Source organism: Ictidomys tridecemlineatus, chromosome 2, assembly GCF_052094955.1.
Source record: "Ictidomys tridecemlineatus isolate mIctTri1 chromosome 2, mIctTri1.hap1, whole genome shotgun sequence".
Classification (NCBI taxonomy): domain Eukaryota; kingdom Metazoa; phylum Chordata; class Mammalia; order Rodentia; family Sciuridae; genus Ictidomys; species Ictidomys tridecemlineatus.
The window spans coordinates 20,782,463-20,798,107 of NC_135478.1; the positions used below are offsets into that span (position 1 = coordinate 20,782,463).

General features: G+C 47.4%; 1 protein-coding gene across 9 annotated transcripts in view; it reads right to left on the reverse strand.

Moving 5' to 3' along the window:
- LOC144375030 (trafficking kinesin-binding protein 1-like) overlaps positions 1 to 15,645 on the reverse strand; it is a 120,906-nt gene that overhangs the window by 78,200 nt on the left and 27,061 nt on the right. For 6 of the 9 annotated variants that reach the window (XR_013434330.1, XR_013434331.1, XR_013434332.1 and 3 more), the window contains one exon: positions 5,928 to 6,030. Coding sequence is in view for 3 of the 9 variants with exons in the window: in XM_078038081.1 (XP_077894207.1) it covers positions 2,716 to 3,067; positions 5,928 to 6,030; positions 6,131 to 6,251 (576 nt within the window). In the remaining 6 variants the exon portion in view is untranslated. Of the gene's footprint in view, positions 1 to 342; positions 3,068 to 5,927; positions 6,031 to 6,130; positions 6,370 to 8,174; positions 8,254 to 15,645 lie in introns of those variants that run through there. The other 3 variants (XM_078038084.1, XM_078038081.1, XM_078038083.1) reach the window with 3 other exon arrangements.

Here is a 15,645-nt window from a genome sequence, read left to right on the forward strand (position 1 = left end):
CTGACTCCATGACCATCTGTACTGCTTTCACTGTGGTAGGTGTGCACAGTGGAACAGGGTGTAGCCCTGAGAGGGGAAAAAGATTTTGACTGGGAAAGTGTCTCACCATAAGATATGGTCTCCTGTAGGAAGAAAGGGAGGCTATAGCAGCACGGGGGGTGTATGCCTTTCACTTACTTTTCCCAAAAGAAATGAACACCCTCAAGTCTGAGAATCCCATCTCCTGGATGATGAGAAGACACTAGTCAGGAAACTAAGGTGGTTTCCATCATTTGAATTTATTTTATTGATACTTGTTAGCGAATAAAATTTTATTGATTTTTTTGATGCGTTACAACTCACTTTTTGGTAGTGGTTGCATAATGTTGATCATTTAATTTATTTACTATACTAAATACTGCAACCTCTGAATTGCCCATTTTTACACTGGTGTTCCTGATGGGTGGGTCCTCTCTGAGTACATAAAGTGGTCCGATCAGTTCATGGTTTTTCATATTCCTTTGTTATTCAACCTACTGCTTTAAAATACATTCAAATAAAAAAGGTGTAAGTTACTTGCAGAGAGTCCGGAAACACTAGGGTGAGGGGAAATTGAGAACATAACCAGCGCTCTCACAGTCAGAGGACAAATGGTTTTGAAATCATGGGACCGAAGCTGGCTCCTCAGGGACTTCCTCAAAGAAGCCTTGGTGGACGTAAGGTTAAACTCACTCAACTGAAGCTCACATCTTTAGCTGGGAGGGAGGGCACAGAATGACAATTTCATGTATAGAGGATGTTATCCTTCCACAAATATCCGGAACAGGTGGTCATGGAACACCTTGGTGGGCAGTGTTCCCAGATTAGAATAAATAAGTTATCTGCTTGGATTGCAATGCCACAGACACACAGACTGGAGATGGAAGGGTATTTGCTTAAAATACGGCACACACGGGGAATAAATAAAAGTTCACAACTTAATCGGCTACAGCAACAAGACCAGGCTCTCTTGTGGGCGTGTGGTTCTTTTCATAAGCACCTCTAATCTCTCCCTAAGCACAAAAGGAGGCACAAGGAGACTAAGGGCTTTGGGGGGAAGAAACTATCTCACTGTGACCATCCTGTTTTGAAACAAGAGGGCAAATGTGTGGGCACTGAATGGCGACCCCATGAGTAAAAGTGGGTTGCCCATTTCAGAGCAAGAGCTTGAGCCAGCAGAAGACCCATGCCCCATTCCTGCCCTGACCAGGTGGGTACGGTTTAGCTGGGTTTCTTCTCCTTTACCTTTACGGTTGGCAAATTTCTTGAAGGAGTCTTTTTCCTATCCCTTTTCCTGCTATTAGAGTTGTCTTGGGTCTGGCCTTCAATTAACCTGCTTGTGACACTGGGTCCCAGAAATAAGCTGCTCTCTCATTAGCAACTCGGTGTGTTTGAAATTTGCATTTTGGTGTCATGGAACCAAACAGACAACACACACTGCCGGTACCATGGCTTCCCTGCGTGTATGTATAAAAAAAAAAAAAATGGAAAAAAAAAAACAAAACGTCACACAGAACACAGAGGGACTGCTGAACAAAGCTGTGGGAGTGTGAATACATTCTCTTCCGGGTCAACCCTGTGGCCTGACAGCTGATTACAAAACACAGGATGACTTCAAGTTGTAGGCATGAAAAGAAAAGATCACACCTAGGAAAGGGAAACAACTGTCCACTGAGGCAGAGTAGTGACGGTCTTGAAGAAGCTGGGCCACCCGTAAAAGAAAGAAAAGCTCTCGATTGTGAAAAGCTATGCCAGGTGCCTGTGGCCAGGATGGAGGCCCCTTAGGCTCTTAGGGTGGGCGAGGCATCCAAGGACACCCCGGGGCGCCAGATGCAGTATGACCTGGGCCACTTGACAGCCCCTGGGGTGCGGTGGGGAGCTGTCAGACATGGGATTCACTGGTTCCTATCCATGGGATAAGAACACACTTGGGAGTTTCAGTGCTTCTCAAAAGGAAAGAAGAAAGGACACCACCATTCCCAGACTCCACAGGTGAAGTCCTCATCATAGGACAGCGCGGGGGTACTTCCTGTGGGACTGGAAGAAAGGGCGGGGCAGACACAAGGTCTCCAAGTCCTATGTACACACTTTACAAAGTTCCACTCTTCCCCCGTTAGGCACAAGGTTGATTTGTCTAGCTCAGGAGGTGGACAGGGACGGGAAGAGGGGGAGAGTGCGCTGCAGGGGGCAGGGGAGGCAGGGAACAGGGTGGAGAATGCCCATCTCCTCCGGGGCACAGGCCCCCCAACCTCACCGCAAGCTAGTTTGTTTGGGGAGCTTAGCACCCATCAAGATGCCCGAGGTGAGAGTCACAGGGGCTTTCATCTGCATGCTGGATCCCACCATGGTGGGGAAGCTGCGATTCCGTCGGATGCCACTGTTGAGCTGCAGTCCACCCATGGCACTGGTGACGGTGGGACATCCGAGAGGCAGGCCCTCGGGTACCAGGCCTCCAGGAACAAGGGCTTGTGCTGGCCCTGGAGGCCCACAGAGGAGAGGTCCCTGATCTTCAGTCAAGGTGGGGACATGGGCTCGCCCTGAGTTCACCACTTTGGCCACCCCAAACCTCCTGACTTTGTCCACGAGGTTGAGGTTGGAGACGGACACGTCCGTCTGGCTCTCGCTGCTCCTGACATTCTTCTTTTCTCTCACCTCCCTCAGGATGGAGCTGGCTGGCTTGGAAGCCAGGAAGTTGTCCTAGGGAGGGCTCGTGCACTTGAACTCAAAGGAAGGCGGGGAGGACATGGGCGTCTGCATAGGCGAGTTCAGAGGGGTAGAGGGGATCACAGCCATCTTGGGAGTGTAGGAGTGCAGGAGGGAGCCCCGGGCAGCCCTGTCCCAGCTCTGTGGGTCATACACAGCCGCAGAAATGCCCCGCTCCTTGAGCAGCCACACCAGCCCCAGGGATGTGCTCATGGTGGTCGTGGACTCCCGGATGTTAGTGAAGGACTCGGCCAGGCTCAGTCTCCGTGGAGTGCACGGCGTGGCCACTGGTGTGGACTTCAAGTGGCTAGTGCTGCCACAAGCTGGAGTCGGGACCGAGTTAAGGCTGAAAGGAAAAGATGACAGGTTACCCATCAGAAATGCCCGTGAGCACCATGGGAAGGGTCAGTGGTCATTCCATAGGGTTGGACCTGGGACATAATAGGAGGACTCCCTGCAATGGGAGCCCCAGACACCTCTGTCCACATCTGTTTCTTCCCCTCACCCATGGAGGCTTGGGAATCCCTTAAGTAGGGCCCTGTTGTGGGTTGATGGAAGATGCATGTGATTCTCTTTGCTCTCCTCTGCTGGATGGTGTAACTGTTCCCTTTGCAGACCAAGAAACAGCTCCAAGTTTAGGTGGCTTCTTAGTCACACCTGGGTATTAAGTGGATAACCCAGATTTAAAGTCTGAGTGACCCCATTGCTCTCAGATGGGGAAAGAAGTTCATTGGCAAAGAGGCCTTCCTCCCCCACCAAATCCACTCAAATCCCAGTGTTCCCTCCTAATCCCTACTTCTCCCTCAGGCAAGACACTAACCAGAAGTATGGGATACAATGGCTTATTTTAGAAATGGCAAAAATGGCCCCAGGGCTGGGCCAAGGCCATGTGGCCAGCACCTCAGCCTCCTGACCATAGGACAGAGCTCTCTCCTCTGCACCTTGTTGCCCCTCACCACCTTCACATGCTGTCCAAACCCATTTTGATGAGCGGAGTTATGGGTTCAGTGGAAGGAAGCCATGCCCTGTATTGTGGGACCTTCATTTACAGAGTTTCCCAGCTTCAGGCTCCTGAGTGACTAAAGGAAAGCTGAAAGATCCTTCCTTCACTCAGTGTCCTGCTGAGGACCCCTAGGGGCCCAGCAGACAAAGAAGTCTTCAGGAGGGGAAGCAGAGAAAAGGCTTCTGGGTCTGCTTATGAAAACAAGGAAGACTGATTTTTAACAGCTGCTCCAGGGATGGGGGGGGGGAATAGGCAGGAGCCCTGTCCTGCTTCTGAATGAGCAGCCAAGGGCAAAGGAGTACCTCCTGCCAAAGGTCTCCTGGGATTGCCCTCCGATTTGGCAGGGGCAGGTCAGGGGAGTGTCCCCAGCCTGGCCAGGGGAGGCCCAAATACCATGGGCAGAGCACCAAGCACATAGAGGGAAGGTAGGGGACCCCTTCTGGAGCAGGTACCTGGAGTGACCAAAGGGGCCCTTCCTGGGAAACAGTTCAACCGGAAATACAGGCTGGAAACACCATGTGGCTCCCCACTCAGGTGACCTCCCCACTGGCCAATCAGCAAGGGCAGTGACCACAGAACAGAGCCATCTCCCACAAGCTAAGGTGGGAGTAAGCTGGCCGATCAGGAGTACTCTGAGAAATGTGAGATTAGAAACCACAGCATATTCCTGTGGTTGAAAATGTGGATTTTGTAAAGGCACAGGGAGAATTTTACAAATGTTGATGTATCATTAAGACAGGGTTAAAAAAAAAATTCTAGACTTAAAACCTTGTGTGACCATCCTCAGGGAAATTTCATTGTGTTTCTGGCTACCTTTCTTTCCAACTCTGGTAAGAAAGCCCTTCCATACTCCTGACTTCCTATGGTTTTCCTGGTCCGGGACACAGCTGGGTGGTCTTCCAGATGAAGATCCACTTGGGTGCAGTCTGCATTCTGAGGCTGTAGGTAGAAAGGGCATCTAGTTGCCCTGCACCAGCCTTCATTGGGGAGCTGAGTTCTGTGGCTTTAAAGACAGCCTCTTCCAAACACAGAGCCACAGGATGGGAAAACCAGGTTCTTCTGGGCCAGAGGGGAGATGGAGAAGACAGAACCAAAATTTAGAGATCCACAGGATGAGACCTTCGGGTTAGGCCTGTATTAGCGCTGGCACTCGACTTGCTGGGGCAGTTTAGAGAGTTAGGGTTGTGGATGGTCAAGGCTCTGTTAGCCAGGCACAACCACAGAGACACATCCAAGCCTCAGTCCCCGGGTTAGTGGCGGCCACGCGTGCACACACAGCTCTTTCCATGTGACCTGCCAGGGCAGGCACTACTGGCCGTGTGCTCACCCCCTGCCTCGCCCGTGGGCTCAGACTCTCTGCCCTACATCTCCTCTCAGCTCAGCGGGGCACAGGGCTGCTTCGTGGTCCTCCTCACATGACCTGCGGAGAATTATTCATAGTTTAAGGTGCTCCTGGGGATGGCTGCTCCCTCTAAGCTGGCCCTTCTCACCTCCCGCCCTTTAAGCCTTACCTTCCATAAACCTCAGAATCTTGCTTGACTGCACCACAGAGGGAATGGCTGAGGGGGGCATTCTGTTATGTTGGGGAGACCACTTTCCCTTTCACGGGAAGGTGTGGAGGGAAGTTGTGCAGCTGATCAAGCCAAACAGACCAACCCACGACATACAAGGCCTCTTGCCAGATGCTGCACTAGAAGGAATTGACCATGCTGGGCTCTGGCTTGGTCTTGGAGTTTTATCATTTGGGTCATTATAGTCTGGCTGTGGTGCATGGTTCCTGGGGCCTGTTCCAGAGGTACAAGGGCTTCCACAGAGCTCCGTAACTCCACCATGAAAGAACGCCATGCTCTACTGGCAAGCTCTGGGGCAAACATCCAGCAGATTTGGCTGCAGGTCTGTTGGATTTCAATTGTTCACCTGTTCGGGAAGGGCCTGAGAGTAATTCCAGGGCCAAGAAAAGGGCAATGAAAGGTGGGTTGAGGTTTCTCCATCTGCACTGCATCTGAATTAACAGGAGCTTCAATTCAAAAGCAAAGATCTGACTCAGCACAGGTGACTATAAATGCTCCTAAAATGCTCAAGCTGGCTAGAGTTGGCTTTTGAATGAGCTCCTTGACCTCACTTTGCTCCATAGGAAGCCTTGCAGGAAAGGGAGTGCCCGGGTTCACCCCGCCTCTGCCCACCAGGGCCCAGGGACCCTTACCTTGGTGTGACCCGCGTGAGCTCGTCTGAAGGATGCAGGATGCGACAGGTGGTGAAGGTGAAGGTGGAGTTGGTCTGTGACATGCACTTCCCAGGGTGGTGCGCTAAATCGGGGAACAAAACATATTCCTTGCATCCAAGTACACCATGGTAAAAACAAAACTCCAGCACAGCCCTGAGAAGATGCAAGAAGTGATGAGCTACCTTGTGAACTGGATCTGGGTGAGGAAGGTGGTCCCTCAAAACACGACCACATTTTTGAGCACTGGTCTGCAGAACATCGGATCCCAGCTTCCGGCCCAATCCAGACAGTGTTCCTCATCATATTCCTGGGCCAGTAGTGGATCCACTTCCAGGGGGAGGTACTAATGGGTCTTGGGGGTAAATTTGGTTTTCCTCCACAGAGGTCAGGATATGCTTTCTTCTTTTGTTGCTTTACGTGGGCAAACAGGTGCCAAAACTCGGCCCAGGGGAGGGGATGGAGCCGGCGGGGAGAGGCACTTGGCACCTGGCAGTTAGGCAAGGCTTGTGCTGCTCCCTTTTCTGCTCACACAAAAAGGGGCGCGGGAAGCTGGCTCCACTACTGTCCACCTGTGATTGACATGGTGGGAGGGGGCGATCTCAGCAGCCTCAACAGCAACCTGGCAAGAGTTCAGAGATCAGGGCCCTCTGGGGTGCCCCATCTCCAGGACAGTGTCTGTCACACAGTGGTGCAAGTGGCATCACTGCTCCCTCCTTGACACCTCCCTCTGGCTCCTTTCTTGCCATTTCTAGGATGTCTGATTTCAAGTGAAGTCGAGAGAGCAACAAGGGATCCTCAATTTATTTCCTTTTAATGTTCTAACAGGTGGTTGTTGAGGCAGCTAAAGATTGTGGTCTGGAGCAAAGTAAAATCACAGGTATTAAGACCATGCATCAGAAAGCTGGCGAAGGAACAAGTAGTCACGAGACATCATGATTGTAGAGGTCATCCTCATTCATAACTCAAGCATTAGGGGAAAAAAAAAAAAAGATGAAAAAAAAAAAAGAGGCTGCACCAAAAAGCATGCACAATGATGTCCTTGGATGATCCCCCCGACCCTCCGCACCCACCTGTTCTCCTGCAGCAGCTCAGCCCACCAGAGACCTCCTGGGAGAAAACGGATTAGGATCTCAGAGGCCATGAGGAATCAAAGGCCAGGAAGATTCCAAAGTCTGTGAACTAGAAACTTTTAGCTCCTTATGGGACGTTTTCTCTCGGGTTTGACCAAAAAAAGAAAGAAAAGAAAAAGGCAAACAAAACATAACTGATTGGTGCCCCAAACACTACAGATCCACACACAGCTGACTGTGTCATAAAAGAAAACCAGGAACCAGATGAAACAAACAACAAATGATAACCAAAAAAAAACAAAAAAGAAAATGGGAGGCACATACATTGAAGGAAGTGAGGACAAAGCCAAAGCACAAAAATGGTGAGCGGGGCCACAGGAGCAAGGCAAAAATGCTATGCCCCAACTGTGGTCTGGTGGGGCTCTGTGTGTCAAGGGAGGCTCCCGTGGCCCCTGGCACGGCAAACAGCCTCACAGACACTGGGAGCTCCAGGCAAATGGGAGGGAGAAGAAGAAAAAAAACATTTAAAATAGCCTTTATGAATCTGAGTTCCTCAAGCAATAAATGAAATGGTTCAGGAACTCAGATAACTGTGAAATTGCTGCAAGCCAACCAAAATGGATGAAGCTATGAAGAGAAGGCAGCTGAACAATCACGATTCTCTTGCTGCAATAAGGTCTAGAAACAGAAGCAAGAGAAGGCCTGGAAAAGCCATCCCAAATTTAGGGATGATGGGTTATTCAGGAAGGAGAGGGGGGAAAAGAAGTCAACAGGTAGAATCAAGACAAAACAGTTGAAAGAGAGAGAACAAAAAAAAAATCAAATAAGGCAAGGCTGAATTTAACATTAGAAATACCCCCATCGAAACACATGACCAGAAGATCAAATGAAAAGGTCACAAATGCACACTTTCTCCTCCACCCCATTAAGTATTAGGTCTTTGATCACAACAGGTAGGGTAAGAAGGATGTTTTAGAGACACAGTTGCATCAACAGAAGCAAAACCCATCTTAAACAAATGGGTTTTGGGGATAAGAAAGGCTGCTAAAAATTCAGAAGTCACCACTCCCCAGAGCAATGGATAGCTTTAGAAGACCAAGGAAGATCAATGAGGGTCAAAAGTGCCAAAGCGGGAGATTCGGCTCCTCCAAAATACCACTGGGATGCCTGGATGCGGGAGCTCTCCCGTGTCACCATGGATGGCCTGGCCGCTGCTGCACCTCCCTTCCTTGGGATAACACAACAAAGAGACAGTGAGTCACCTGGGGATGGGCTTGCCAGAGCTCCTTGTGCTTGCCACAGAGAAGCAAAGGGATGCTTGTGACAGCCCTGGGTGCAGGAAAAGAGAAGATTCCCAAACCAAGAGACAGGTAAAGCCTTCTTCTTGGCAGGCAGCAGGGGCTCAGGGTGAGGGTTCACTCTGGAAGTCACCAAGACTATTTCACACACCAAAGCCCCTGCCCCTCTAAAGTTCTTTTCAGAAAATGGTAATGTGGGTTCATCTCATGCTGCTTACTTTGGGGACAGGAAGGACAGGACTTCTTAGAATTAATGCTTTCTCTACTTAAATTCTTCCTTAATGTGCAGGGATTAAAATGTATTAATTTACATTTACCAATAAAGAGCCCCAGACTTTTCTTATATTCAATTGCTATTCCTCTCCCTGAATTCTGATGCTGATACAGAATTTGGTAAGTTTTAAACTCAATTAATCCTTGATTATTCAAACTCTTCTAAGCTGGCAAACTGTAGGTAGTTAGCTTGCAGGGTTTTTCTTCTGAAAACACATCACACATAAGCACACCTCTTTGGCGAGCAGCAGGTTCACACACTGAGGGCTTTCTACGGCTGAGAGTTACCCTTCTCTCCTGTTCTCTGATGCAACCCTGGTGCGTTTTCTGCCTGGAGTGGTCCACTTGGTAAGTGGCGCTGACTGCCCATGCTCCATGATGCCTGGTCCTGACTGGAGAACTGAGTAACTGGGATTCTTTGGCTGCCACCAGTGGTAGTAACACAGAAGTAGAGTTGCCATATAAATCTGCATTGCTGCTGCCTTGTGGAGCAATCAGGCCTCCTGAAGACTCAGGCTAGAAAGCCCACTGCCTCTCTACAGCCCCAAACAGAGGAGAGGAACACACACAAGGCTGGGGATGCTCTGGTGGGCCCAGAATCTCCACAACAGCTAAAGGACGACTCCATCTGCTTGCCCACAATACACATTAACTCATACCTTTAAATCAGTCCCAGTGGCGCTCCCCTCCCATCCTCTGGGAAGGGCAAATTTGAAACATGCTAGGTTCAACAAAAGTTTTTTGCTCTCTAAAAGCCATCACAGAATCTAGTCCTTCAGAGAGCCCTTCATGAGACACAGAGCTATGGAAGAGAGCAACATTCACTGAGTGTGTCTCTAGGGAGATGCAGCACACACCCAGCTGCTTCAAGAGAGGTCTTTGAGATGGAGAAATACTGGCCATGCCATGCACCCAAACCATTTTTTTAAAGGCACATAAATAATTTCTAAAAATACCTGTGGTGCACATTTCTTTTCAAATGCATCTCAAAATCTTGGAAACAGGGACCCTGTCTTTGTGGTGCATGGAGGCCTTCTATTTTCTCTTCCCCACTCTTCATGGAAAGGACCAACTTGTGTGAAATGAAGGAAATGATCTTGAACCTTTTTTCCTTTTCTTAACCTGACCATGTAGTGTTGAAGCTGCTGTCAGGACTTGGGTCTTTGTAATTTCTATAAATTCATAACCAACATACGCATACACTCCTCCCTGCACCAGCTATTCCAGTAGCTGCCACATTAAGGGTGGCACCCAGGGGCCAGGCTTTTCTATGCAAGCAAAAACAAAGCTACTGTCAGTAAAAGCCACTGTCAACCCAACTTAAAGGCATGGCTTGAACTAAGCCCTAAGAATATCAGTACATCTTTTAAAAATGCTTGGCTTGTAATGACTTTGAATTTTGCTTAAGGGGAAGAGGAGGGGAGAAGGAGGATATCTCCCTGCCTGTCAGCTACATGAGAAATAGCTCCCTTTCCATTAACCTCTCCCCCCCACACAAAAAAGGCAAAGCAATGCCTTAGAATTTCTGCCTAAAAGACTAAAATACCAGGGCATAGAAAAATCCTTTAAAGATTTTCCTGTCACTTCATTATATAACTCTGCCTATGAATTTTTCTGAGGGAAATAAAGTTCCATGATGAATTCATACACAAAAAGCTCCATAAACTCTCACGTGCCCAACAATCCATCATTAATACCAATATGGTAAGAGCGATCAATGTGGTTTCAACTGCATTTCCCTTGGAGTGGGGGATATTATGAAGAGTAGGTTCAGATAAAGTGGCTCATCACTTTAAAAAAAATGAGATAAAAAGTGACTTTAAACGAAAAAGTACTATACAAATATATAATGATACTTTTTAAGCCCTTGCATTCCAGGCCTCACATGGGCCAGGTAACTCTTCTCTGCTTCTCCAACATTTCTTGGACACAGCCCTGATCTGGTCCTGTAACTCAGAGGAAACTCCAGGGCCCCTGCTGGTCAGGCACATGGAGAATTTAAACCTCATCAGCATAGAATCTTTTTCCAGTTTCTGTACAACTTATTCTTGGTTCCTGCAAAATTAAAAGTCTAGTCATCCTACTACACCAAGCTATCTACTGTCTTTCATCTACAAAGTATGTGATTTAAGAGGTGAACAATTTCACAGCACTGTGCACAGGGCCAGAAAATCTCTCAAGTGCCCCTGGGGTATCATCTAGAGAAGAGATTTTTTTAGAATGCTGTTAAAAGGGCAAGTACAAAAATCTCCATGGATCCTTTGGATGTCAACAAGCTCACCTGCATGGCCTCTGTCTTTTTGTCCTTCTCTCTGTGGCTGACACCAATAAGCAGGGGAGCTTGCCTGGCTGAGCTGTCTGGAGACCTTTCCTGCTAGCGTCTTCAAAGCCAGTCCAAGAGGGCACTCCCCCCTCGCACAGAACCCTGACAGGCAAGTGCTTCCACAAAGGCCCCTCCATGTAAGAAGAGTCAAGAGCTGATGCTCCCCAGTCAGCACCCATGTGGGAGCCTCTGGACTCTGGAGGGACCTCCTGTGGTTCTCCCAGGTAAGGACACCATAAAGAAACTGCTTTCAGCAAGTGCTCTCTGCTCTGGAAGTTCTAAGCAGGGCTGGCTCTATGCTGTTGGTTTTCGATTCTCATTCTTCATTATTCGACTTCCAAGCTGCAGTCGGTTTGATCCGCTCTGGCTTCACATACATGCTGATGCAAGAGCACAGGGGCTTCCTCCACAGGTCCTGATGTGGGTGGGTGTGGGCAGACTGCAGTAGAGCCAGGCTGCATCAAAAAGCGCTTCCTCCCACAAGACACTGAAAAGGAACTTCCCTACACCAAAGACATCTGAAGGCCTGTCAATCAGTGTACCAGCCTTTTCTGTCTGGTTCTGCTGGGTCCCTGGGCCACCTTTCCTTCACGAGTTTATCTGGACCCACTTCTGTGGACATGAGTGAGACTGAAAGCAAGACAGGATACAAGCTGATGAAGGTGTACTGCAACTGGCCCCTGCCCTGTGATAAAGCTATAGAAACACATAGCTGCCAAAACTTTCTGTCTGGTTCCTTTCCACCAGGACCTATTCTGTTCCCTTTCCCCACACTCTGTAAGGGCTCCTGAATGGAATTTGGACCTATGCATAAAACAAAGATGTGACCAAAGCTGATTCTTGGCTCTCACCTCTGGTGGCCAGGTGTTGGAGACTTAGGGAAATTTTCAAGGCCTGTTTTGACTAAGTGTGACCGCCTTCCAATACCAACTTCAGGATCTCAGCCCCAGTTATGACATATCTCTACTGCAGGGTCACTCACTACAAGATCAGATGCCACTGTCTGCATGATTCCAGATATTTCCCCAGGTAAAATGGGCTCCATGTGTATAAATGCTCAATAGACTGACCTGCAACATCTTCTGTGGGCACAGCTTTAATCTCACACTTTCTTCACCTTTAAGGATCAAGGCATCCAAGATAATTCACCTGAATGGTCCATCAGGCCAGCCAACTACTGACTTAACTGTGTGAACTTAACTCTTAATCGTCTGCCACATAGAGGCTCTTCCCTACACATAAAAATCTAAAATACAGAACACTGTCAGGACAAGATATGGACTGTTTCTAATCAAGTGCATTTCCTATGTGAATCAGAACAAAAAAACATGTCACTGAAATAAAGTAAAACTATAATCTAAATATTGTTTAAAACAATCCATTTTAATCATCTAAATTATTTACAATACAATAACATGGATCCTTTTAAAGACATTGGATTTTAAAAAATCACCAAGTGATACTTCAAATAACACATTAAAATATATTAATAAAATTTTTTCAGTGCTCAAATCTCCCCCCACCCCTGACATGGGACAGCAGGCTCTAGACCAAAGTGCCTAAAATACAAGTCTTCGCAGTTTTCCCATCACACCAGTTGTTAAGAAAAAAGGTTAATCAGTTTGTTTTCAAAATTTCTTCCTATAAAATTTTCCTGGAGAGAATGGTGGATCCCAGGACTGTGGCTAAGTGTGGATGATGGACCAAAGCAGAGACCAGACCAGCTGGATACAAATCCCCAAACAGAGGATGCCCCAAGTCTTCCCACCGAGGCTCATCTGTCTGCCTGTGACTCACTGGTTGTATACAGAGAGCCACCTGGAGCCTCGAGGATGATTTATGTACAGAGTAAAATGCTTTCCACATTCCAAACATCAAAATGGTTCTGTCATTCCCAACAGAGAAAAAAAGAGCCAAGTCAGAGTACATCCTTCCCCCTCTGATGAGCTTTTAGAGATGAGTCTTATCAGGAAAACAAGCTCAAAAGAACTCTAGGTCATTCAAACAATGAGAACATCCTAAATTACTTTTAAGAACCTAGATAATTCCTTTTTGAATTCACATATCTTGAGATTGACACTTCTACAGTTTCAACTGTAACTGTGCATGCCTCACCTCAAATAATGTTGCTGGGGTGGATTTGCTGCAGGTTTCAGTAAGCAGGGCCTAGGAAGAACGATCACTGCTTATGGTAACTTTTTAGTCCTCATGACTAGTTTCCTGGCTCCTTTCAACCAGGAGCTGCTCCCTTCCTTTTTACATAAACCAGTGCTTATGGTTGGGACTTTAGTCCCATCACCAGTTCCTTCTCTCCCTCAGTCCTCCAAGAGAAGTTGTTTGTCAACATGATAGCTTCTGTTCAACTTCTCAAAGATGCACCCAGTGGTAGTCCTTGAACTTCCTGGAATCACCTTCTACCTGTAAAGCTGTGGGGAAGGCACTGCCTACCCTTTCAGTACAAGTCACTCAGATACTGTTCTTCAAGGACACCTGCCTGCCAGATGGCCACTAGGACAGGGGTAGGATGGCTAACACAGCCAGTTGCCCTTTGTTGACTGTGTAGATAATACATAGATAAGCATCTTCATTTTTGCACAAACTTAATCCGGTAACATAATTGCTTAAAAAAAATCAAACCATAAATAAATCTAAATGCTAAACAATTGTCAACTTTACCTACGACTCCTTGGAAGTTGACAAAGGAAAAAGAAAAGTCAGGCCAAATCAAGTCTCTTGACCACAGCTGTCAGAAATTAGCCAAGGGATGGGAGACACCACCAAGAACCTTGGCTCCTTCCTGCCTTGTGTTTTTGTGGGGAGTGTTGGAGTCTCTGCAGATGAAAATTGTGAATCACAAAGATGAATGTCCTTCCTTCAAAGGTGGTGACTCAGAAATGTTACAAGGATGACAGCACTGGGTCAATTCATCTTTTTCAGGGTCTGTCCCCTTATCACACAGAGCTTTGCACCATGTGTATCTGGGAGATCCAGGAAGAGTAAAGGGTAACTATCTGGGGCATATGGTGACCACAGACCCTTGCTACCAGGGCTCTGAGTAGAAAGCTTGCCATTCTAGGGGCAACTGAGATGGGTCATTCTACAAACTCAGGCTTAACCTTCAGAGACTAGGGTAGGGGAGTGGGAAGGCAAGACCAGCTCAATGTCTTTTCTAGATTCATCTAGACTCCTCTGGAGGAATTTAATGACATTCTGTTAGGGTTTATTTGGTTAATCCCTTTGAAAAAATCCACTTTGAACATGTGTAAGCTAGAAAGAAAGTGACATGTATGCCTTCATGAAGTAATTCAAGTCAAAAGGCTGGTCTATCAAGTGTTGTCTGGAATCCTGAAAGTTTTCTGGGCTTCTCTCTCTCTCAGTGCAACCCAGAGGTAACAGATTCTGTCACTTGCTTTCACAATGACCCAGAACTCACAATTCCCCTAGCACTGCCCAGGTCATAAACTCAAAAGGGGAGTTAATGAAACCTCCATGAAGAAGGTGACACCAGAGGTCAGGTGCTGGATAGGCAGCTCATTATAGAGTCACACTGGTGCAAAAGGCCGAGCTGGCTGAATTAAGGTGAAAGTACAGAGTGTCCAGAAGGGCTCCTCCTATTCTGTGCTGGACACCAGGCAAAGGAGGCACCTGGCTGTGGTCCCCTGACAAGTGTCCAACAGATAGTCTGTAATTACTTGGATTTGAACTTGAGCAGAGAGGGAAGCTTCCAGAGAACTTGTTCTAGAATGTTCTTCAGGTTTCCTAGGAGATGGGGGCACAACACAAACAGCATATCAGCACACAAAGAAAGAAGCCAGGAGGAGGCATCTCCCGCTCCATCTCAGTCCCCTGGCCCCTCCCAGAGCCGAGAAGTTATCAAAGCCCTGTCTTCTGACTGAATAAGTCTCCAGCAGAATCCAGGCTGGGCCACACTTATAAGAGAAAGACAGAAAACTCCTGTGTCTCTCTCTGAGAGGTTTCTCTCTACTTCGGGGAAGAAGGACTTCAACTTACAACTGATGAGCTAGTAAGATGGGTTTCCAGTGAACACTAGAACCTGCAGTTTACAGAACCAAATGGTTATTCTCTTCCTGACTAGAAAACAAGTGTGGAGTTGGAGCTTGAATAGACAAACTTTGGCCTCAATTGGAACCTTTGCAGTATACAATTTTTTTTTCATCCATTCACTCAAATGCTATTTACTGAGATGATTGTGGTCCAGGCACTGTGCTGCGCACCAGAGATGCTGAAATGAGAGTTGAAAGGGACTGACATCAAGCTTCCTCATTCTAGTGGGAAGTAATAAATCAAGTCAAAGAGCAAAGATTTGGAATCATTTGCAATTGGACACCTAGTGACATTCAAAGTCAACTGTGCATACTTCAACTCATGGATTTCTCCTGAAACTTTATCCACCTAATACCTTCCCCAACTCAACTGATGGCAACTCCATCCTTCCAGCTGCTTAGGTCAAAAGCCCTGGGACGATCTTTGACTCCTCTCACCTTCCATCTAATCCTCAGCAAACCTCTTTGTCAGATTGGCTTCAAAATGCATTTAGAATTAACCCTCTCTTCACCTCTTTCTCCACCACCACCTAGAACAGAGCGACCAACTATCCGTCTCCTGGATTATTGTGCTAGCCCCCCAATTGAAATGACTGCCTCTATTCAAGAGTTTATATGCATAATCATAGCAATGTGCTAGGGTCCTTGTTTCTAAACAGGCCTCAGGGC